General features: G+C 34.4%; 1 protein-coding gene across 1 annotated transcript in view; it reads left to right on the top strand.

The window, feature by feature from the left end:
• Positions 1–3086: 3086 nt before the first annotated feature.
• LOC107683423 (diacylglycerol kinase beta-like) overlaps positions 3087–20949 on the top strand; it is a 50745-nt gene continuing 32882 nt past the window's right edge. Inside the window, exons 1-18 of the mRNA XM_016479476.1 lie at positions 3087–3226; positions 5276–5396; positions 9205–9281; positions 9512–9532; positions 9619–9769; positions 10947–11084; positions 11677–11726; positions 12431–12505; positions 12604–12723; positions 13178–13295; positions 13799–13887; positions 14179–14295; positions 14576–14674; positions 14772–14870; positions 16626–16699; positions 17946–18020; positions 19879–19964; positions 20000–20001. Coding sequence (XP_016334962.1) covers positions 5327–5396; positions 9205–9281; positions 9512–9532; positions 9619–9769; positions 10947–11084; positions 11677–11726; positions 12431–12505; positions 12604–12723; positions 13178–13295; positions 13799–13887; positions 14179–14295; positions 14576–14674; positions 14772–14870; positions 16626–16699; positions 17946–18020; positions 19879–19964; positions 20000–20001 — 1461 coding nt within the window. The 5' untranslated portion in view covers positions 3087–3226; positions 5276–5326. The remainder of the gene's footprint in view (positions 3227–5275; positions 5397–9204; positions 9282–9511; positions 9533–9618; positions 9770–10946; positions 11085–11676; positions 11727–12430; positions 12506–12603; positions 12724–13177; positions 13296–13798; positions 13888–14178; positions 14296–14575; positions 14675–14771; positions 14871–16625; positions 16700–17945; positions 18021–19878; positions 19965–19999; positions 20002–20949) is intronic.

Raw genomic sequence — 20949 nt, 5'->3', positions numbered from 1 at the left:
TGGAATAGAAAAGGGCCTTCCCTAACTGTTTCTACAAAGTCGGAAACCTAGCATTGTCCAAGATGTCTTGGTATTTTGATGCATGAAGATTTCCCTTCACTAGGAGTAAGGGGCCTATCCCAACCCCTGTAAAGCAGCCCCATGCCATTATCCCTCCTCTACCAAACTTTACAGTTGGCACAATGCAGTCAGGCAGGTAACGTTCTCCTGGCATCCGCCAAACCTAGACTCATCCATCAGATTGCCATACAGAGAACACTCACATCGTCACTCCACAGAGCACCGGTTTCTGCTGCTCCAGAGTCCAGTAAATCCGATGATTGGCGTTGTACTTGATCATGTGAGGCTTGCATGAAGCTGCTCGGCCATGGAAACCCATTCCATGAAGCTCCCGCCACACAGTTTTTGTGCTAATATTAATGGCAGTGTAAGTTTGTAACTCTTCAGCTATGGAATCAGCAGAGCAACTTTTACGCACCATGCGCCTCAGCACTCAGTGACCCCGCTTTGTGACTTTACATGATCTTTAACTTCACTACATTTGAAAGACAAATATATTTTCACTCCACTACATTTCTATCAAGGTCTTCAAAGTAGAAAGTCGTTACTATGTAGCAGCTTTGAAAGTCAGTGGGTGATTGTTTTCATTGATTACTTTTACTTGAGTAAAAATCTGTCTTTACAACTTTCACTTGTAATGGAGTAATATTTGACCAGCAGTATCTGTACTTTTACTCAAGTAATGGATTTGTGTACTTTGAGCAAATGACTATCAGCACTGTTGAATGGGAGCTGTGACAAACAATTCCTTAGTGAAGATGGACCCCATTGACATTTAAAAATAGTCCTTACATGGAATCGGTTATTCTGTTGAAAGACGTTGGAGTCATAATGTGTGTGTACTCTATGATATTGTTTATATAAACTAGTACAGCTCTATATTCACATGACAGCTTGGTTTGGCACAAATCTCTTTCCTGACATCACCGACTGTTAGTTGCATGCCTGCACATTGAGTTTGAGCTAAAAGCTCACTGATGTGAGGATAACTCACATTAGCAGTGACCCGAACCTCTTTTACACAGATATTTTGTCGGCCTATTATGCTATTAAGTGCTGACTGCAAGATCTGCATTACAAGTACACAATGCAATCCACTGGAAACAATTTTCAGAGACTTGATTAGGTAAAATGTATAATGTGGTGAAAATAGCAGGCCTGTGTCCTCATCGAAATGGCAGATGGGTCCTGTTAGCCTCACAAATGTGGTGTTCTGCTGCCAGAAAAGACCCAAATGACTCATGCTCAGATTATAGCATTACACTACTTGCACCAGTTGGCAGAACTAGAAAGAAACGGGCCCATCCTTTATGTCTCCTAGCATGGAATGAAACTCTTCCACGGGATGTTGACCACGGTAAAATATACAGTATAATGGGATTTGTGGCCTCATTTAGCCTTGTAACGAGATTGTTTATAAAATATGAGGCTTTTAGGTTGCATTTTCCAACTAAACATGTTTACACTTTTGTCAGAAATCTGCCTTTGCTAAGTGATGCACGCACACACAGTACTTTCAGACAGTGTACTGGTTAAGGGTAATTTTGTCATCATTTACTCACCCTCATGTTGTTCCAAATCTGTTTGACTTTTTCTTTTCTATGTGGAATACAAAAGAAGATATTTCGAAGAATGTTTGAACAGTTTTACAGAATGTTATGTTTCAGTTATATAACAGATGTGGTTGGAGTTATTTAGGTGAATAGAAGGGATGCAGAAAGCTTGGAAAAGCTGTCAGTCACTTCACAGCTCATGAATTCTAATTCTCTAAGGATGTAAACAAAATGAATGAACCAGCTGTCCCATGCATAACATTCAAGAGGTTTAGCCCTATGCAAAGGGTATGATGAGGCATTTTACCCCTAAAAGTTTAATTTTTGGAAATTTTTTCTTACACGTAGTAAGGATTTTTTATGAGTACATTTATAGTTTAGGCATGCAATTACAAAAATTGGAGTTATAAAAAAATCTGTGCAATGTACAGAAGTTTGGGGCCAGTAAGATTAATTTTTTTATTTAATGTTTTCATTCAGCAATGACACATTAAATTGATCAAAAGTGACAGAAAAGACGTTTATAATGTTATAAAAGATTCCTATTTCAAATAAAAGCTGTTCTTTTGAACTTCAAAGAATCCTGAAGAAAATTTTACATGGTTAAATGATAACAGTAAGAAAACATATTATATTTTTTATATTTATTATATATCAACGTATTAAAAATCATTTCTGAAGGATCATGTGACACTGAAGACTGGAGTCTTCAACTATTTTAATAAATATTCTGCATTATTCTAAATGTGGTTAATGTGTCCTTTTTTTAAAGGTATAATCTTTGAAAATAGTAAAAAAAAAAAAAAAATTTAAATTTGTTCTGCATATTCATAAACATTTTTAATTTGTTCTAAAAACAAATCTTTAAAATATATTCAACGAAATTATATATTTAGCAGACGCATATTTCTGAATGTGGTTAATTTGTTCTACCAATTTCTTTAGCCCAAAAATATAACTTTAAAAAAAGGGTAGAAAAATTCTCCATATTTCTAAATTTGGTTAATCTGTTTTGCAGATTTATTTATTTATTTTGATTGCTTCTTCAGAGTCATTATTAAACAAATGTTTATCACTCTCTGTCAGACAACAAAAAAGCACAATAAACCCAGAACATGAAAAAGGATGTTAATTGTGAAACAACACTAGTTTAGCATCATTTGATGATGTTTGTTATATATAAAGTTAATATACAATGTAAACAGCATTTTCATATTAAGGGGTCTTTAGTTGGCTGAGACTGGTAGGTGTCTCTACAGTAGGTCCGAAAAGATAGACATCTTCTACCCTAACTCACCCTCAATAGGCTGCATCCTTCCAGTATCGCATCCTAGATCCACTGCCTGCTAAATGGCAAGATGGAGAGATCAAGGGGAAAAAGAGGAAGGGAGGGGGGGAGTGTGTGTGATGCGAGCAGAGGCACGAGAACTGATTGTTGCAGATGAGTAGATCACTCTCCCTCTCTCCAGCGCTCCTCTCTCACGCTCATTTTCCCATAGATACAAACACAGTGGCTCTCTTAGAAGAGAGGGGGGTGACGTCCCCTCCAGACGATGCAGGAAAACACATAACGTTCCTGTTGGATCGCTGCTGTTGACTTTGAGAATCATCAGGTGAGTGGAACTCTGTTTTGCACTTGTTTTTGTGGGAAAGAGGGAATTGTGTTCAATCCGTTACCAGTGACAACTTGATGGAGCTCTTGACTGTATTTGCATTGCTCCTACAGGCTGTATTGCAGACCGATAGTGACAGGATTGAACAAACACGGTTGTATTTGATGTTTCGTGCTTATGGTCATGTAACACATAATTTGTATGTTTGTGAGCTTGTTGTTGGTATTTTAACGGTGAGCTGTGAGTAAAAGCCATTTTGAATGTGGGTTAAGTTCAAGACGAGGCCAAGATCATCCATTTTTCGTAGCCTGAGGTAATGCTGAGAAGAGTTTGTTTTGGGTTCTTGACATGGCAAGCAGTTTTATTCATAAATACAGATTATCCTTCAGGAAAGACACTTGCCTCAGGCACTTCCTGCTCTTGTCGCAAGACGTTCAGAGGCATGACAGGATGTGGAATTGAGTTGCAGAGTTTTCCTTAAGTAGTGAGGCTTGTAGAATACTTCAGAAATTGATGAGTGCATGAACTCATTTTATTTCAGATTCTTCCTTTCTATGTGGCAGTCATCATTTTTTAAGAAACTCTATGAATGTTTTGGCACAGTAGGCCTAATCATAGTTTAACTGTAATATTTGTTGCGAAATCAGGTGAAACTGGTTAGATCAGTGCAAATATGGTTTCTATAAAACAAATATTTGCTACAAAAATATCGGCTGATATTAGTGTTTTTTTATTTTTAAATATCTGTTGCAATTGATATTTAATATTCAATTGTACAATATTATTTGCCATATTTTTACATCTAGATTACCTTTGCCATCATCTAACACTTAGTTAATCTTAAAGTTAATATTTATGATCACTAATAACTTATTAAATGCAGTCTTTAGCTAATTTTAAAATGAATATTCATTTTTCATACTGTACGTTATAGTGCCTAAATTCACATATAAAATGGTTGTTTTTATTTTTATAGTGTTTTATTTTAAATTTATTTATACAAAATAGTATAGAATTTTAATATTGGCCATTTATCGTTTATTGGCTATAATATGAAAATAATTAGCGGTTTATCAGTGCATCCTTGTAACTGAAACTGTATACTTGCTCCTCTAATAGATTATTCATTTGGAATCTACATTGAATCTACAAAATATCAGTTATTAAAAATGTTATAGTAAAACCATGATTAATTTTCATAAGGGATATAGACCCATATCTCACTTATAGGTATTTTCTTTTATTTGATAATAAATTTGATCTTGAATAACACAAAAAATATCTACATCAGATGTTAAGCTAAAAATGTGGCTGATAATTGGAGATTTTTATTTATTTATTTATTTTTTAATTAATATATTTATTCAGTAAGGACACATTTCTATTCATCAAATAATCCTGAAAAATGATCAGTTTCCACAAAAATATTAAAATGCACAACTGTTTTCAGCATTAATAATAGTTTCTTGAACACCAAATCAGCATATTAGCATAATATGATGAATTCTGAAGGATCATGTGACACTGAAGACTGGTGTGATGACTGCTGAAAATTCAGCTTTACCATCACATGAATAAATTACATTTTAAAATATATTAACATAGAAAAAATATATATTTTAAACTGTAATAATATGTCACAATATTACTGTTGTTACTGTAGTTTTGGTTAAATAGCCTAAATGTAGCTTTGGTGAGCATAAGAGACTTATTTTTAGACTTTTGAATGATAGTTTTCTAATACTGTTGGGACCCAGTCATGCTTGTACAGTACAAAGCAGTGCTTCACATCAATCAGTGCCAGTCACTGAGGTCAAGTCTAACTGTGACTTCAGTACTGACTGGCATGATGTTGCACATTCAATTATTTGATGGCATGATGGGACAGATACTCTTCTTGTTGTTCTGTAATAACCGATACCAAGTACAGAATCACAAAAACAGCTTTACACATATACATGAAATGAGAAATAAAACTAGACTATATTACACAAGATGAGTTTGTTAAAATTCACAAGATGATTGACAGTTTTCTCATTCTCTCCACAGAGGCTGAGCTGGTGGATTTTATGTTACAGAGACAGATAAACACTGGACAGCATGTCCAATGAAGAAAAGTGGGTCACTTTGAGTCCAAATGAATTCTCTCTTCTTCAAGACTATGCACAATGTAAGGCTTTTATTCTGGAATTCTTCAGTTGGTTAGTCTAGACCAGGGGTCTCCAAACTCTGTCCTGGAGGGCCGGTGTCCTGCAGAGTTTTGCTCCAACCCTAATTAAACACACCTGAACAAAGCTAATTAAGGTCTTACTAGATATACTAGAAACTTCCAGGCAGATGTGTTGAGGCAAGTTGGAGCTAAACTCTGCAGGACACCGGACCCCCAGGACTGAGTTTGGGGACCCCTGACTATATGCATGGAATGTTCTTTAGAACTTCTGCATAAAGATAAGCCAGCTCGTAAACTTCCGGGGAAACATCATCTGATGTTGTGGTATATATAGGTAGAGACTCATAAGACCCTTACAGAAACCTCTCCTGCCTCGTCCTTTTCAGAAACTGAGAAACAAAATAATGGCATCACTGTAAATGATGAAAGCGACATTAACATACAATTTTTTTGTTTTGTTTTATTTAACAACATATTGGCTAATTTTAAATGCTGAGCCTGGTAATCCCAGAAGAGTACCCAGACACGTAATTGTACATTTAAATGCTTACAACTAAACACTGTTTAAGCTAACGTTAGCTTACTAGTGATGCTATCTTGTAAATGACATCATAATGGTATTCTTGATAATTGATAACTTGCATTCATATTCATGAATATAACTGAATATGAACACAGGGTTCCAACTTTTGTTGCCTGGCTGGAGTGAAATTATGCTGCGTTCACGCTATATCGTAATTACCGTAATTTCGAGATAAAAGCACGTGACGTTCTACTCGGAGCTGTTCATGTCCTCGGACTCGGAATTATGCTTTTCTATGGCAACACTATCAACGCCTAAACAGAACCTGCGGTGGTCAGGTGGTACAAGTCGTAGCTCTCAGAAAACTCCCAGTTCACAAGTTGAAATTACGAGGACGTGAACACTTTTTACAAGTTGGAATCTCGTAATTACGGGAATTCCGATATGGCATGAACGCACCTTTAGTTACAGTTGTGCAGTAAAATTCACTTTAAAGTTTCACTTTTCATTCATGAAGATGACGTGAAAAATGTGTCTCCTGGCGAAAAAAAAAAACTTTTTAAGATGAAAATGACATGAACTTAGCATTATAACCAGTAGATGACAGCAAAGGATCATTCATTAGCTCGGTTGCCATTTCAACTCCCTAGTTTTTTCACGTATTGCTTTTGGATTTATTATAAAATGACTACTGTAACACATTTTAGTACTTTTACTGTACTGAAGTATAAAGTATGGCAAGTGCAGTAATTCACAAAGTCTCATGTCATTGAAAAAAATAAAATAAAATTAAGCCCAGACACCAACAGCCTAGAAGTGTTAATTATTTAAAAACTTAAGTTAACTTCAAATTAAATAAGTTAATTGTTAATGTTATAACAATTAAATAATAATGCATTCAATATTTTTGAAATATTTTTAGATTTAGTTTAAAAACTAAATTTTTAAAGTTTTATTTTTAACTGTAGAAGCTGCGAAATACATTTAGCCAATTCAGACTGGCTGCTGTAGTTTTGTTACTCTGAATTTACTCTGAATCACTTAATGCACAGCTCTATTTTGACATCGGCTCGTCAGATGTTTTGTTCCTCCATTGCTTTATCACTATCAATCATAGTAATGACTCGCAGAATAATTTAGCAGATTAAATTTTTTTACACTCGCGTTTGTCATTCTTGAAAGAGTATACGGTAGTATATAGTATACAGTATGGTCCTGTTAGACAAACAAAACTTTTCTTCAAATTGTGAATGGATTGTGTAGAGAAACCGAGCAAAGACCGCTACCCTTATAGCACAGCTGATTTTGACAGTTGACCGGAAATGACTGAGCTGGCTTATCTAAAACCAGGAAGTAACCGTGCATATAGTCCAATATTCCAATATGTCCAATATTTGTTTATCAATGCATGATGCATAAGTTATGGTTTAATCCAGGTATATGTTTCCTAAAGAACATTTCTGAGATGGAAGTGCCAAATAATACTGTTTCAATATGGTTTATTCTTCACTATCCAAAGAGCATCTTCCACCCACTAAATATCCTTGTGGAGACTCGCTAACAGGCTGCCATTTCACTGGTATGAAAATCGAACCATATAACGGCATTTGTGCACGTGTCACTTAAGGAAATGGCATTTCCTGGTTGGAGCTTAAGGTTAAGACTTCAATCTAATCTAATCGGTACCAGACTATGAGGGGAGAGAAAATTCTGACTGACAGTTATTAATTCCCCTAAATACATAATCCATCCATGATGAACGTTGATTCCTTTGAGTGCTAATGCTGCGGTGGGAGTCAGTCTGAATGAAGTGTCACCTATAATCTCTTTTTTGAGGAAACGGTTAGAAAAGCCCAATGTTTGCTGTCAAAGTAGACCATTTTTCACCATTATTTATTACATTTACCATTAAGATAAAGGAGATAAACTATTCTTAGACTATTTTAGTAGCAATAATCTGCTTGACATGACAATAATAAAGGATTTGATTACACACCAATTCAAAAACCAACCACATAAAGATGAAGATACAGATTCGTGCTGTTTTGATTACCCTAAAACCCGCATTCATACATAACAAATCAACTGTCAACGAGAGGATCTTTCATTACGTATGCAGAGAACAGAGATTGTCTGCGTTGAATTGAGTAATCTGAATAATTGATACCCCAGAGCCCACTGTTTCCTGTGCTAGGCCAGGGCTTTTTTTATTCTAATTGACTTGCATGCAGTACGACAATATGGGTCAGTAGAGAAGAGGAAGGAGGGATATGAAGGTTTGAAAGTTGTGAACTCTAGTATCATTGGACTCCATATACAGACATCTGATCGACTGAAAGATACACTCTGGTGAATCTGTGCTGTTTTAAAAAGAGGGAAAAGATGTGGTTAAAAGCAAACTTAGGTAGGGTGGCATAGTGATTTGTTTTAGAAAATCTGTCTTTTAAATAATTTCCATGGTCATTGACGAATAAGCACTTATTAAATTGGGACAAACATTTTTCATAAATGTCACAAAGATTCAATGTGAGAATATGAAAAGATTTTTCCTTTCCAAAAAGAAAAAAATGATTTAATTAAGTAATAAAATAATTTAATAAAATAATGTAAAATATTAAGCAGCACTGTTTTCAACATTGATAATAATATGAAATGTTTCTCGAGCACCAAATCATATTAGAATGATTTCCGACGAATCATGTGACACTTAAGACTTGATATTAATATATTAAAACAGAAAACAGTTATTTTAAAATAATATTTCAAAATATAGCTGTTTTTACTGTATTTTAATCAAATAGCCTTCTTTCAAAAACATAAAAAAAATCTTTCAACTTAACAGTAATGTAACCTTGCCATGTCCAAAAAATATCAAAATATCTTAAAACATTTTGCAAAAAAGCAAAAAAAAAACATGAATATGAATATAGAAATTCTAAACAAGTTCTTCCTAAAATAAATAAAAAATTGTATGCAAGTCATTATCTGTATGAAATGCATTTTTAATGTTTTTTGGCATGGCTTAGCACCACATCAACACGTCATTGACCGTTAAATGTCTGAGCTAGATGTAGTTTAAGTTCCTTAAGCTGTCTTAACTATTACAGTGGCTTTGTGTGCCATTGAAAAGGTGATTAACTACACCTGATTGAGTTTACATGTCATTTCTAGGAGGGGGGTGATCCTTTTTCCAACTCAGTGATTCTGCTTTTTTATTTTATTTATAAATTTTTTTTCTGATATGTTGGTTTTATATCTTCCTCTTGTTTTACCCCTTTGTTGCAGACACAACTAAGAAACTAAAAGATGTTCTCCAGGAGTTTCACAGAGATGGGATTCTGGCCAAGTATAATCCTGAAGAGGTATTGCAACTCTTTATAGCTTTATAAGCACACTATTTTGCTGTGTTGTTCATGCTGAGCTAAGAATGCTGTACTGGATCGAATGTTGATGATGATCTATTTTTTTAGTGGTTATTAGAGCCATTAAACTATAAGATGTTGCTTTTGGGTAATGAAATCATTTCGGTTTGCATAATTGCTTGGCATTCATTTACTGAAGATGCTTTTACTTGTCGTTTTGTGCTGCATAGAAACCAGAAATCCTCAGTCAGGTAAATTGTCATTTTATGGTTTTACAGCCTGCAGTTATTTGGTCAGTATGAAATATTAACCGAGTAACGGTGTGAATCACCTTTAGCAGGAAATTGACTTTGAGGGTTTCAAGCTCTTCATGGAGACCTTCCTGGAGAATGAACTTGCTGATGATTTCTGTCAGCATCTCTTCCTCAGTTTCTGCAACAAAGACCCCAAACCAAGCCCCTCCATGACAGACAAGCAGAGAATCATGGGTAATTTAAATCTGCCTACACACAGGGTGAACAACCTTTATTCAAACGTATGTGAGAAAAACAATATATGTAATATACTGTCATACCTAATCAAGAAACCACAACTAAGTTACTTTATTTAGAGAAAACATTTGTGAAGTTAGTTAGCACTTGTCACGTCTGCCAGAGAGGTAGTCTGCCGGGGTGGAAGAGGTGAACCGGCGTAGAGGAAAGAAAGATAACGCAGTGTTTTATCGGTTTCTAGCAAGCACGCACAAAACACTCTTCACATACATGTAAAAGACCAGGTACAAAGAATATGGAAGGGACAATACTCTGGTGGACACTACAAAACAGAATTGAACACAATGCACAGTGGTAGAGCTACCACCTTAACTCGAGCTCTCTCCTAGGCCTACTACTCTCCCTGTACATGCACGCTCACAGAACAGCGTTTAAACATATATTTAAAGGGACATTAACATGAATAACATTAGGTGGCCGTTACACACTACCATTCAAAAGTTTGAGCTCCGTAAGAGTATAATAGTTTTATTCAGAAAGCATGCATTAAATTAAGTGACAGACATTTACAATGTTACAAGAGATTTTTATTTCAAATAAATGCTGTTATTTTGAAATACCTATTCATCAGAGATCCTTGAAAAAATGTATCAGTCCACAAAAATGTTAAGCAGCACCGTTTTCAACATAAGAAATGATGATAATCAGCATATTAGAATGATTTCCGAAGAATCATGTGACACTGAAAATTGCTTTGCCATAAATTACATTTTAAAATGTATTAAAATAGGTTTTACATTGTAATATTGTAATACATTTTGATCAAATACATGCAGCCTTGTTGAGCATCTTTCTTCAAAAGCATTAAAAAAAATCTTACTGACGCTGGCAGCTAGTGTACAGTAGGCCTTTAAACCAATAATGTTGGCCACATAGATGCACACAGAGCAGATATATTTTGTTTATTCCTGTTATTTGGTTTTAACTGTACAACTCATTAAAAACAACAAACTTGCAACATTATTCTCCCAGAACACTACCAGAGCTACAGCTAGTGTAACAATAGCAATTAAATCTCTTCATTATTTCCCATGGATTTTTAGTTGCAATTCTGGCCAAACACACAAAAAGTGATGTGTTAACTGTTAAACATAATTTAATTGTGGTTTACAAGGTCTAAAACTTATGAAGGGAAGCTGCACGCTGGTGAATGTGACATCCCCGTCCAAACCTCTCGGCACCATCCAGTTGAAGGATATGATCTGCTACCTCTCTCTGCTGGAGTCCGGACGACCAGAAGACAAACTGGAATGTAAGATCATACGGTACCATTCCTACTAATTGACTAGTTTTATTCAAAGTAACTTACAGTACACTTACGATTCCTTTATAATGTGGAAGAAGCTCTTTATTGGTTAGGGTTCCCGTTTGGTTCCATAATAGAGAAACACGAGGCTGTGCTTCCATCTACTGGCAGCTTTTGTCACATCTCTAATGGTTTTCTTATTGTAATTCCATTCTGCTAGTGTAGAAACCTGTTGCTATGGGCTGCTCAGATGCTAATAACCTCTTGCTAAGGTCTAATACTGCCCCTAGATGCTATTATGCAAGAAAGAACAAACTGTCAGAGATGGGCTACTTTTGGTTAAATTGTGCTAAGCTTGATTGAATGGTCTTCTTGAGAGATGCTGCTATTGGCTGAGCTGCTGGTTTCCATGGCGATACCCACTTTATAATGACTCCTAGAAAAGCTGAGATTGCACTGAATTGAGCGATTCTTTCCATAGATATCCAGAGCAATTGTATTATCAGATGATTTTTAGATGCATAAATTATCCTTGTATTAAATCTGCAGTGTTTTCTCTTTTTCATCCTCTCCCTCTCTCTCTTTGTTTCTGTCGCAGTCATGTTTCGCCTTTATGACGCAGATGGGAACGGGTTTTTAGACAGTAAGGTGAGACTTCATCAGTCTCTTCAGTTTTTATTGCCGTATTAACAGCAAACGACACCAAGTGGTTTAATGCTGGATTGGTTGCATTTACTGAACTAATTTCACTCCCTACTGTTTTGTTTGTTTCCAGACTTGTCTGTAATTTTTAGTTTTATTGATGCTTTTCAAGATGTAAAAAGGACAGATTCAAGAAAAGACATTAAAAAACAAAACAAAAAGAATAACAAAAAATGTATGTGTGTGTGTGTGTGTGTGTATGTATATGTACACACACAGTTAAAAAAATGGTGTAAAAGTAATTTTAATTCAGAAATTGCTAGCTAATTTACAAACAGTTAAAACTGGCAAGTAACATTGAATTGAATATATATATATATATATATATATATATATATATAGAGTATAGTATAGTATATACATACATACATACTGTACATACTGTATAACATAACATACATCTAATAATTTACACTTAAAATACAAACAAATGCAAGGCCAAATGCTCAGAAAGGGTTACAAATACAAGAAGTAATTTAACTGTAACTCAAAGACCTTGATTACCTGTTTCAGGTATTCTGTTAGAGTTGAAAGTAAACTCTTTGCAAGAAGGTATGGATGTCGTGGAGTAGGATTGAGCATCCCAACACTAGATCTTTGTGTAGTGTTACAGTGATGTCACGCAGAAAATGTTTTGTCCTCTTGAACAGGAACTGGAGCACATTATCTGTCAGATGATGCATGTTGCGGAGTATCTGGAGTGGGACGTCACAGAACTGAAGCCGGTAGAATAAACTTGAATTTGACCCTGGCCTGACAGTGCGTGCAGTATTTGATCATATTTTCAATATATGAACATGTTTTTTATTGGTTTTGGATGTAGATTTTGGAGGAGATGATGCAGGAGATTGACTATGACCGTGATGGGATGGTTTCTCTTGAAGAGTGGGTCCAGGGTGGCCTAACCACCATTCCTCTGCTAGTGCTGCTGGGACTCGAAACTGTGATTATCAATTAGCGTTACATATTTATATGTGTATGTCCGATATGTTCATCTGTCCATCTGTCTGTACATCTATCCATTCATCCAAGCCAGAAGAACAGATACAAATGCATCAGTGTGATAAATTGAGATGTTACACTCTGTTTGCCCACTAGATGGTGTCCTCGACTAATTTTAAATGCTTTGACAGCTGCATTAGTGGTCTGGTGTCTGATTTATTTGGAGTGTCATCCAGATTTTTAAAAGATGCAGATTTGACACTTTTCAAGACATATTCCTTTCTTTTCAACTTTTGCATTGTCTCAGCAGGATTCCAGAATACACTTTATGTAATTTGCCATAATGTTTTTCATCACTGTTGTCATAGTTGTATTATCATTGTCAAGTCCTCATAGCTGTCTTCCTCTCATTCTCTTGTTATTATCTTTGTTTTTCTCACTCTTTCTGTATGCAGAATGTAAAGGATGACGGGCAGCATGTGTGGAGACTGAAGCACTTCAGTAAACCTGCATACTGTAACCTGTGTCTGAATATGTTGATCGGATTGGGAAAGCAAGGCCTTTGCTGCTCCTGTAAGTCCAGCACCTGACCTTACAACATTTATTACATTAACCACCAGTCACTTCTGTTCACTTATCATTTTTTGCTTTATGCTATAAGTGAATATGGACAAATGCAAATCAAGACCATCAATTTCATTTGGAATATAAGTAAGCTAGTGTATATTAAATATCTCTTCTTTAAACATTGACATTCAAAGAATTGAAGATGGTTTCAAGGTCATAATAAGACAACTGAATTTCAAATGTTTGTATTTTATTTTATTTATTTATTTATTATTTTTGACACTTTTTTTTTGTACTTTGATTAAGTTTTTATGATAAAAAATTAATATATTAATTAATCAGCAATCAAATTTATTGACATTAAATAACCAATTGTAGACAATAATAATAATAAATTAAATTAAAATACATGTTAAAGTATTAAAAATGATAAAAATTGATACCAAAAACAAATGATCAAAACATTGATTCTTTACACTGAATTAATTTACTGTGTGTCTGTTTTATAGTCTGTAAGTACACCGTTCATGAGAGATGTGTGGCTCGAGCTCCCCTGTCCTGCATCAAAACATACGTCAAATCTAAGAAAAACACAGAGGTGCGTCGAATTGTAGTGTTTAAAAACCGGCACGTTTGGATCACCAATACTTCACGGGGCTTAGACCAAGGGCTTCTTTTCAGCTAATGAAATTAGAAAGATATTCTCTCTCTAAGCATTGCTAATTACATGATTAACCTGGTTTAAACAGAGACCTGAATACACCAATGATGAGTCGTAATCAAAGCCTATGCTCATTTGTTATATATCTGTATTTTCATTCTTTCTGTCTCTCTCCCTCTATGCATTTATTTGCATTTTTACATATTAACAAAAGCCTTTTTTAAATAGATTATGCATCATTTCTGGGTTGAGGGAAACTGTCCAAGCAAGTGCGATAAGTGTCACAAAACTGTCAAGTGTTACCAGGGTCTTACGGGCCTTCACTGTGTCTGGTGCCAGATTACTGTGAGTTTATCAGTATTCATAATTACTACAGTTGCATACATATACTCTGACCATATAACCATGTGTGAATACTGAAGGGTATATATATGTATATATATAAATATGCATGTAATCCAATTATTAATTATTAAAGTTATTAGTTTGCCACAATTGCAGTGCAGTAATTTTGTAGGTGTTTATTTACATTTGTTATAAATTTACTGTAACATCAGTCTGTATGTAAATAATATTGATGAATCATCCGATTTGTTTTAAAGTTAGGTTCTGCTCTGTCTTGCAGCTGCACAACAAATGTGCTTCACATGTCAAGCCCGAATGTGACTGTGGATCACTGAGAGATCACATACTTCCTCCAAACACAATATGCCCTGTTGTACTGGTAATATCTCATATTTCTTTTTGTATGTTATTTTGGGACTCAGTTGTTATATAAAGCTCAGCTCTTTTAGACCTTTACATGTGACCTTTAACTGCAGGGGAGACAGTCCACTCTGAGAAAAGACTCCAGCCAATCAGGAGGCCGGGGAAAAATACAAAGGACTAATTCAGTATCAGTGGATGGACAGGGGCTACAGGTGAACGACACACACTTATAGTTGGATATTACTAAAAACAGGAAGTCCCAGGGGTACATTTCCTTCAGACGGAATCAAATTAAATAACACAGTGCTTTAGTGAATCTAATAGTCCCTAATTCTATCAGGCAAAATACCTGATTTTTTTCAGGTTGTTGATGTGAAATACTGTACATCTGGGAAGTTGACATGTTCTGTGGCGTGACTGCATACTGTACTGCATCTAAAATATTTAATTTTTTCTTGCATGCATCTTTTATGATCTCATATTAATGAGGGACAATATGGAACATTTGTACTTTTTAAAAATTCCTTCACACACCATTTAAAATGAACTAGTGTAGACAGAAAAAGTGATTTAAAATGACAGTTTAATTAGGGATGCGCTGATATAAAATTTTTATTTTATTCAATGTGTTTTTTTTATGTATTATTAATTATTTGCATTTATTTGATATGGCTGATAACCTACTGTATAAATAATATTTATTATTCAAATTCTGAACCGTTTTGTCTAAATAAATAAATTTGTAAATAAATAATTATAAATAAAACACAACTAAAATCCATTATTTTAATGCTATTGAATCTATGCATCACAACATTGATATACAATATAAAAATGGGTCTTTTTCAAAAATGAATATTATTATTTTTTTTGCTAAAGATTACATTTAACACAGTATCAACTAATACATATAATTTAAAAAGAATCATCCAATAACTGATATGCCACAGATATATGATATAATCTGCATTGTTCATTCCTAATTAAACTAAAATATAAGCATATAAATAACAAAGTCCATATTAACATAATGTTAATGATGAATTCCTGGTGATTCCTCAACTAAGTTTAGCCCAAAATTCCAATCCTATCTCAAAATCACACTTCTGGGCAACAGTTAGTCTGCAGTGACCCGCTGTGATTGGCTGTTGTCTGAGCATAGTAATGACAGAACGAAAAAAGACAAATCATGTCCTGGGTCATCCATCTTGGCTGGCGGCGGCTAACCAGTGTAATAATCAGGATTATTATTTATAATTAGAGGAAGTAATGGATCACTCGTCACCGGACGGGCGGCTCATTAATTCACCTGGGCCTGCTGGGATTGTTTCGATGGGTCCTGTTTTAAGCGCTTCATCTGTGTCACTGTCCACCGGAAGACGACTCACACTCTCTGGATTAGTTTGTACGTGCTTCATCCGCTCCAAAACCCCACAATCATCATGCATCCATGCAGAAATGTGACTCATGGTCAAAGATTGTCATTAATGGCTAAATATGGCGCTGATTACTGAGGTTTGCCAGTTGCGTCTCATGACGTGGGTTCATAGACTTTTTGTACTGAAGAGTTATTCTGAGATCTGTTTGAGATGATCAGATACCAGTAACATCAATGTGATGTTAAGCTAAGTTGTATAATTCTGAGTGAATGGAGAGAGAATTATCACATTGCTGACATAAAAAAATTAAGGTTCAGGTGGTGAAGGAGAGATATGTTAAGCTATAGAATTATTAAGCAAAAGAATGTAGAAGAATGATTAATTTTTGCATATTTTTTGACATGTATCAGTAATAAATTTAAATGTGCGAATTTAAGGACTTTTTGTGCTCTAAGCAATTTTGGTACTCTCAGTTGGTCAGTAAAATTTGGATCATGACGCACAAGAGCCAATTTAAAAGTTAAATTCACTTCAAATGTTTCAGAATTAGGATATGTAATGTTTTTTTTTTATCGTTTTAATCGGTAGATTACGCCATTAGAAGGAACTCATCCGTTGTTGGTTTTCGTCAACCCTAAAAGTGGAGGCAAACAAGGTGAAAGGTGAGAACTGTGAAAGATGGTGTCAGAAAATAAAGTTACACTTTCGTATTTTCATATAGCATTTCAACTGTCTTTGAGTCAATCTGCATAATTTATCCGTCACTACAGTTTGTTTGACACCAGTACATACCAGTTGCAGCCTTAGTCAAATTAGCAATGCGCTGAATGTGTTTGAGGTTGTTGATTAAACTTCTTTGAGTTACAGTTCCAGTTTCAGTTCCATTTCTGGTAACCTAAATGAGGATCTAATCAAATCAGTTGCAATTTAAAATCCATTTTTGGAATTCTAAAGATCCATATCAGATTTTAGTTCCTCTTGATGGACAATATTGGATGAGATGGCCATGATGACCAGTATTTCTTGTATAGCTAATTTCTTGTAATAGCTAATAATGACAAAATCCTTAGTTTCTGTTGCAAATTCATCCAACCACATCCATTTATTATTGAAAAATTCACTGTAAAAAATATCCTGTTAAAATGAATGGCATCTGTGGTTGCCAGAAATTCATTGTAAAAATATGGTGAAAATATTTCCAATAATGGTTCCTGTATATGTTGCAACTTAAAACGGTGTATTTAAGTTAATATACCAATCTACTTGAACTACCAAAATCTGCTACATACCTGTACTGATAACCACCATAATAATGCAAGTGATCAAATAAAAAGCCACATGATGAATCAATGTTCATCATACAGTAAGTGGCCAATACTATACATATAATAATATATATATAGACATTGCACCGAGTCAAACATACATAGACAAAACACCATCAGGGTAACACACATGACACTAGAATTAGGCAGTAAACATTATTATTAATAATAATAATATTAATAAAAATAAAAACCTAATGTCCATTTGTGATAAAAAAAAAAATGAAAACTATAAAATATATTCATATGTGGGAATATCCTCATACTGTTTTTCACTGTGAATTATATGGTAATGTGTCAAACAGGAACCTATTGCAATGTCCTTTTTCATGATCAATTAAATGGTAATTCATAGTTTTTAATTCCATAGCCATAAATTTGACAGTATTTTACAGTAAAATTACACAGAGCATAATGTAATGTTAAACCATTTACTGTTTTTCACCATATACATTTACTGTAGCATTTTTAGTGTTTTTAGTCTTTTTTTTTTTTAAATTGCAAAAACTATTTTTTACAGCAAGGGACATTTAATATCATTTTTCCTAGTCACTGATTTGTTTACAACTTCTGCCCTACCTAGGATCTTCCGAAAGTTCCAGTACCTCCTGAACCCTCGTCAAGTCTACAACCTGGCCAAGAACGGCCCCATGCCTGGGTGAGTGACAGACACTCCAGAGTGGCTTTTCTCTTATCATTCTAACAGAAGCATTTAGCTCCCTGCCGTCTAGCTTTCTAGTAAACGTATTGTTGTGCCACATTCTCGCTTTATGATCATGAGAGTTACGTCAACCCGACGTTAACAATATATTGTGTATGTAGAGACTGCTTGATAATAATGTGCACTAATTCATGCATGACAATCTCGCTCTGTATCTTAGCTGTAAGTGTAGGCATTATTAAAGGGTTAGATCCGCCATCACAAACACTGCAGAGAACAAAGCTAGGTTGTGGAAGTCTCTAGTACTCACAGTCAGCTGGTAATAATAGATTCATGTTAGTGTTGCCGCTCTCAGTGTGATCATGCATACCATGGCTGGTGTCAATCAAATGCACACAACCATGAGGCTCTGTGATCACTGACTGAATTTGTTATTAGTATGCCAGCTGCGTGGTCACTTTTGAGTTAAGTGTACAGCCATTGGGTTGTGACAATATTCAATGAGACTATATTTTGAAAATTGAATTTTAAAGAGCAATAAAGAAAGCAGAAATGTTATTGTGGGATGTTGCCATGGAAATTAACCAAGCGTGTGAATATTTGGGTAGACAGTGAATCGAGTCCATTCACTGTTCTTACTGTAGGTTTTTGATTCAACTTTAGAAAATTTAGAACGATTCAGTTTGATTTATTAATTGATTTGATTCAATTAGTGATATGATTCTATATGCATTTTTATAAATGCATGTATGGGTCTTGGGCAAAAAAGAAGAAAGATAAACTACTTAGGTGCAGTTAAAGAAAATAAACTCTTTTCAACATGGATAATAAGAAGAAGAAATGTTTATTGAGCGCCAAATCAAGATATTAGATTGGCTTCTGAAGGATCATGTGACACTGAAGACTGAAGTAATGGCTGCTGAAAATTCAGCTTTGCATCACATGAATAAATTACATTTTAAAATATATTAAAGTAGAAAATAGTTATTTTAAATTGCAATAATATTTCACAATATTACTGTTTTTATTGTATTTTTGCTCAAATAAATGCAGCCTTGGTGAGCAAAAGAAACATCTTACAGATCACAAATGTTGAATGGTAATTTGTGTTTCAAAGGACAGAATTTTCTATCAAAAAAAAAAAAAAAAAAAAAAATCTTACCAACCCCAGACTTTTGAGCTGTAGTGTATATTTTTCAACAAAATCTTTGTTGGTGGAAAAGATAGATTTTGACTCTATGCATTCAGTCACATCTGTTGCAAACTGAGTGTTTGTTTCTTCATACTCCAACATCCTCAAAGTTGCTTTTTTCATGTGATTGGTTGTCTGTTTTCGCTGTCTAATATGATTTGCCAAGCCTGCATGTCCCAATAAGTAAAGTAATTGAGAGTCTTATTTTGTGCACCATTCTACCATGTAAGGTCCCTTCATGCAGTTAGAGCGTTATTATTGTGAAGGAACGGAAGGCGCTGCAATGAGCATTGTCTTGGTAGATCTGATTAGCTTCTGAACAGGCTTGGCTTTCGAAAAGATGGATTTGCATTTGTGATTTAAACAAAAGATTTGTTCATAAAGATCTATTACAGTGAAATAGATAGATAGATAGATAGATAGATAGATACTACATATTATATATGATGTGCATATATTAGTGTTGCATATTATGTTATATAGAGAGTATATTATTATTAAATATAATAAATTTTTTAATGTTTGTTGTCTAATAAATCATGGTTATCTTTCATTAAATACATTTATATACAATATTTAAAAGTTGTGGAAGAGAAAGTTGTGGTTACATTGCTTTTCGAACACTTGGCATCTTATTCATTCTGATAACGCTCTTCATTTCAGCTTAAATTTCTTTCGAGATGTTCCAGATTTCAGAGTCCTGGCCTGTGGTGGAGATGGTACTGTTGGATGGATTCTAGATGTTATAGGTGAGTTCAGATGAGTGTTTTTTTTGTGTTTGCAGTTGTAAGATGTTCATTTAGTGCTTGTTTGTTTGCTTTGGCCTCTTGTTGACCGAGTTTCTTTGAGCAATTAAAAGTTTGAGTCATGTGGATCAGGGCTTCCATACTGTTGCCATGTTGTAAATTAAAGCCAGGAAGTTTTTATTTTAGATTTAAGGAAAACAGCAAGCTAAAGTAAACTTCATAACATATAGACATCTTGAGGAAATACTGCAAAAAAAGGCTTTTCTTGTTGTTTCAGAGGTTCTTTTGTACAGAAGCGATTTTGTTATATTTGTTGAAATAGTCAAATACTTATTTTTCACAGAACTAAAGCCATTACATTCGTACCTGTATTTTCAGGGCAAATAGGATGATTATCTTTCTTCAAGAAATGGCATATTACTTATATCATCTGAAGAATAGTCTCCTCAGGTGATTTTTTTTAGATGACTGCATCCTCATTAAGTCCTTTATTTGTGTCAAAATTGCATCTATTTTTATCAATCAAAACAAAGGCAGAGTAATAGATTGGATGCTTTCAGAGGAGTGTATTAGAAAAGAACCACTGTAGTTTTGACATTGCCATTTATTCCATTATACATACATACATACAAATACATATGTACTGTAGTCTGTATAGTGTGTATGTATATGGCTCAAATCATGTAAACATTTCTTATCTTTTTTTTGTAAAAAGTTAAAAATTACTTTTTAAAACTGTGTTCCACTATTACCCCTTAGCAGATTTTGACTCTACTGTATACTGTGTGTATACTACAGTTGAATTCCCATAAATAGCCCTTTTTATTTATTATTGCTTTATTTTCTGGAGCAAAGGTAAAACAAGTTATTTTTTCCTCTCTGCCATTACAAAACAACTTGAGTGGAGTCACGGAATGTTCTGGTTTCCTATTGTTCTCTGAAGTGCTGTTCTTTTTTTTTTTTTTTTTTTTTTAAATAAACCCACCTT

This window comes from Sinocyclocheilus anshuiensis, unplaced genomic scaffold (assembly GCF_001515605.1).
Source record: "Sinocyclocheilus anshuiensis isolate Anshui unplaced genomic scaffold, SAMN03320099.WGS_v1.1 scaffold1170, whole genome shotgun sequence".
Classification (NCBI taxonomy): domain Eukaryota; kingdom Metazoa; phylum Chordata; class Actinopteri; order Cypriniformes; family Cyprinidae; genus Sinocyclocheilus; species Sinocyclocheilus anshuiensis.
Note: the sequence above shows the minus strand (reverse complement) of the source record. Positions and strands in the feature narration are given on the sequence as shown.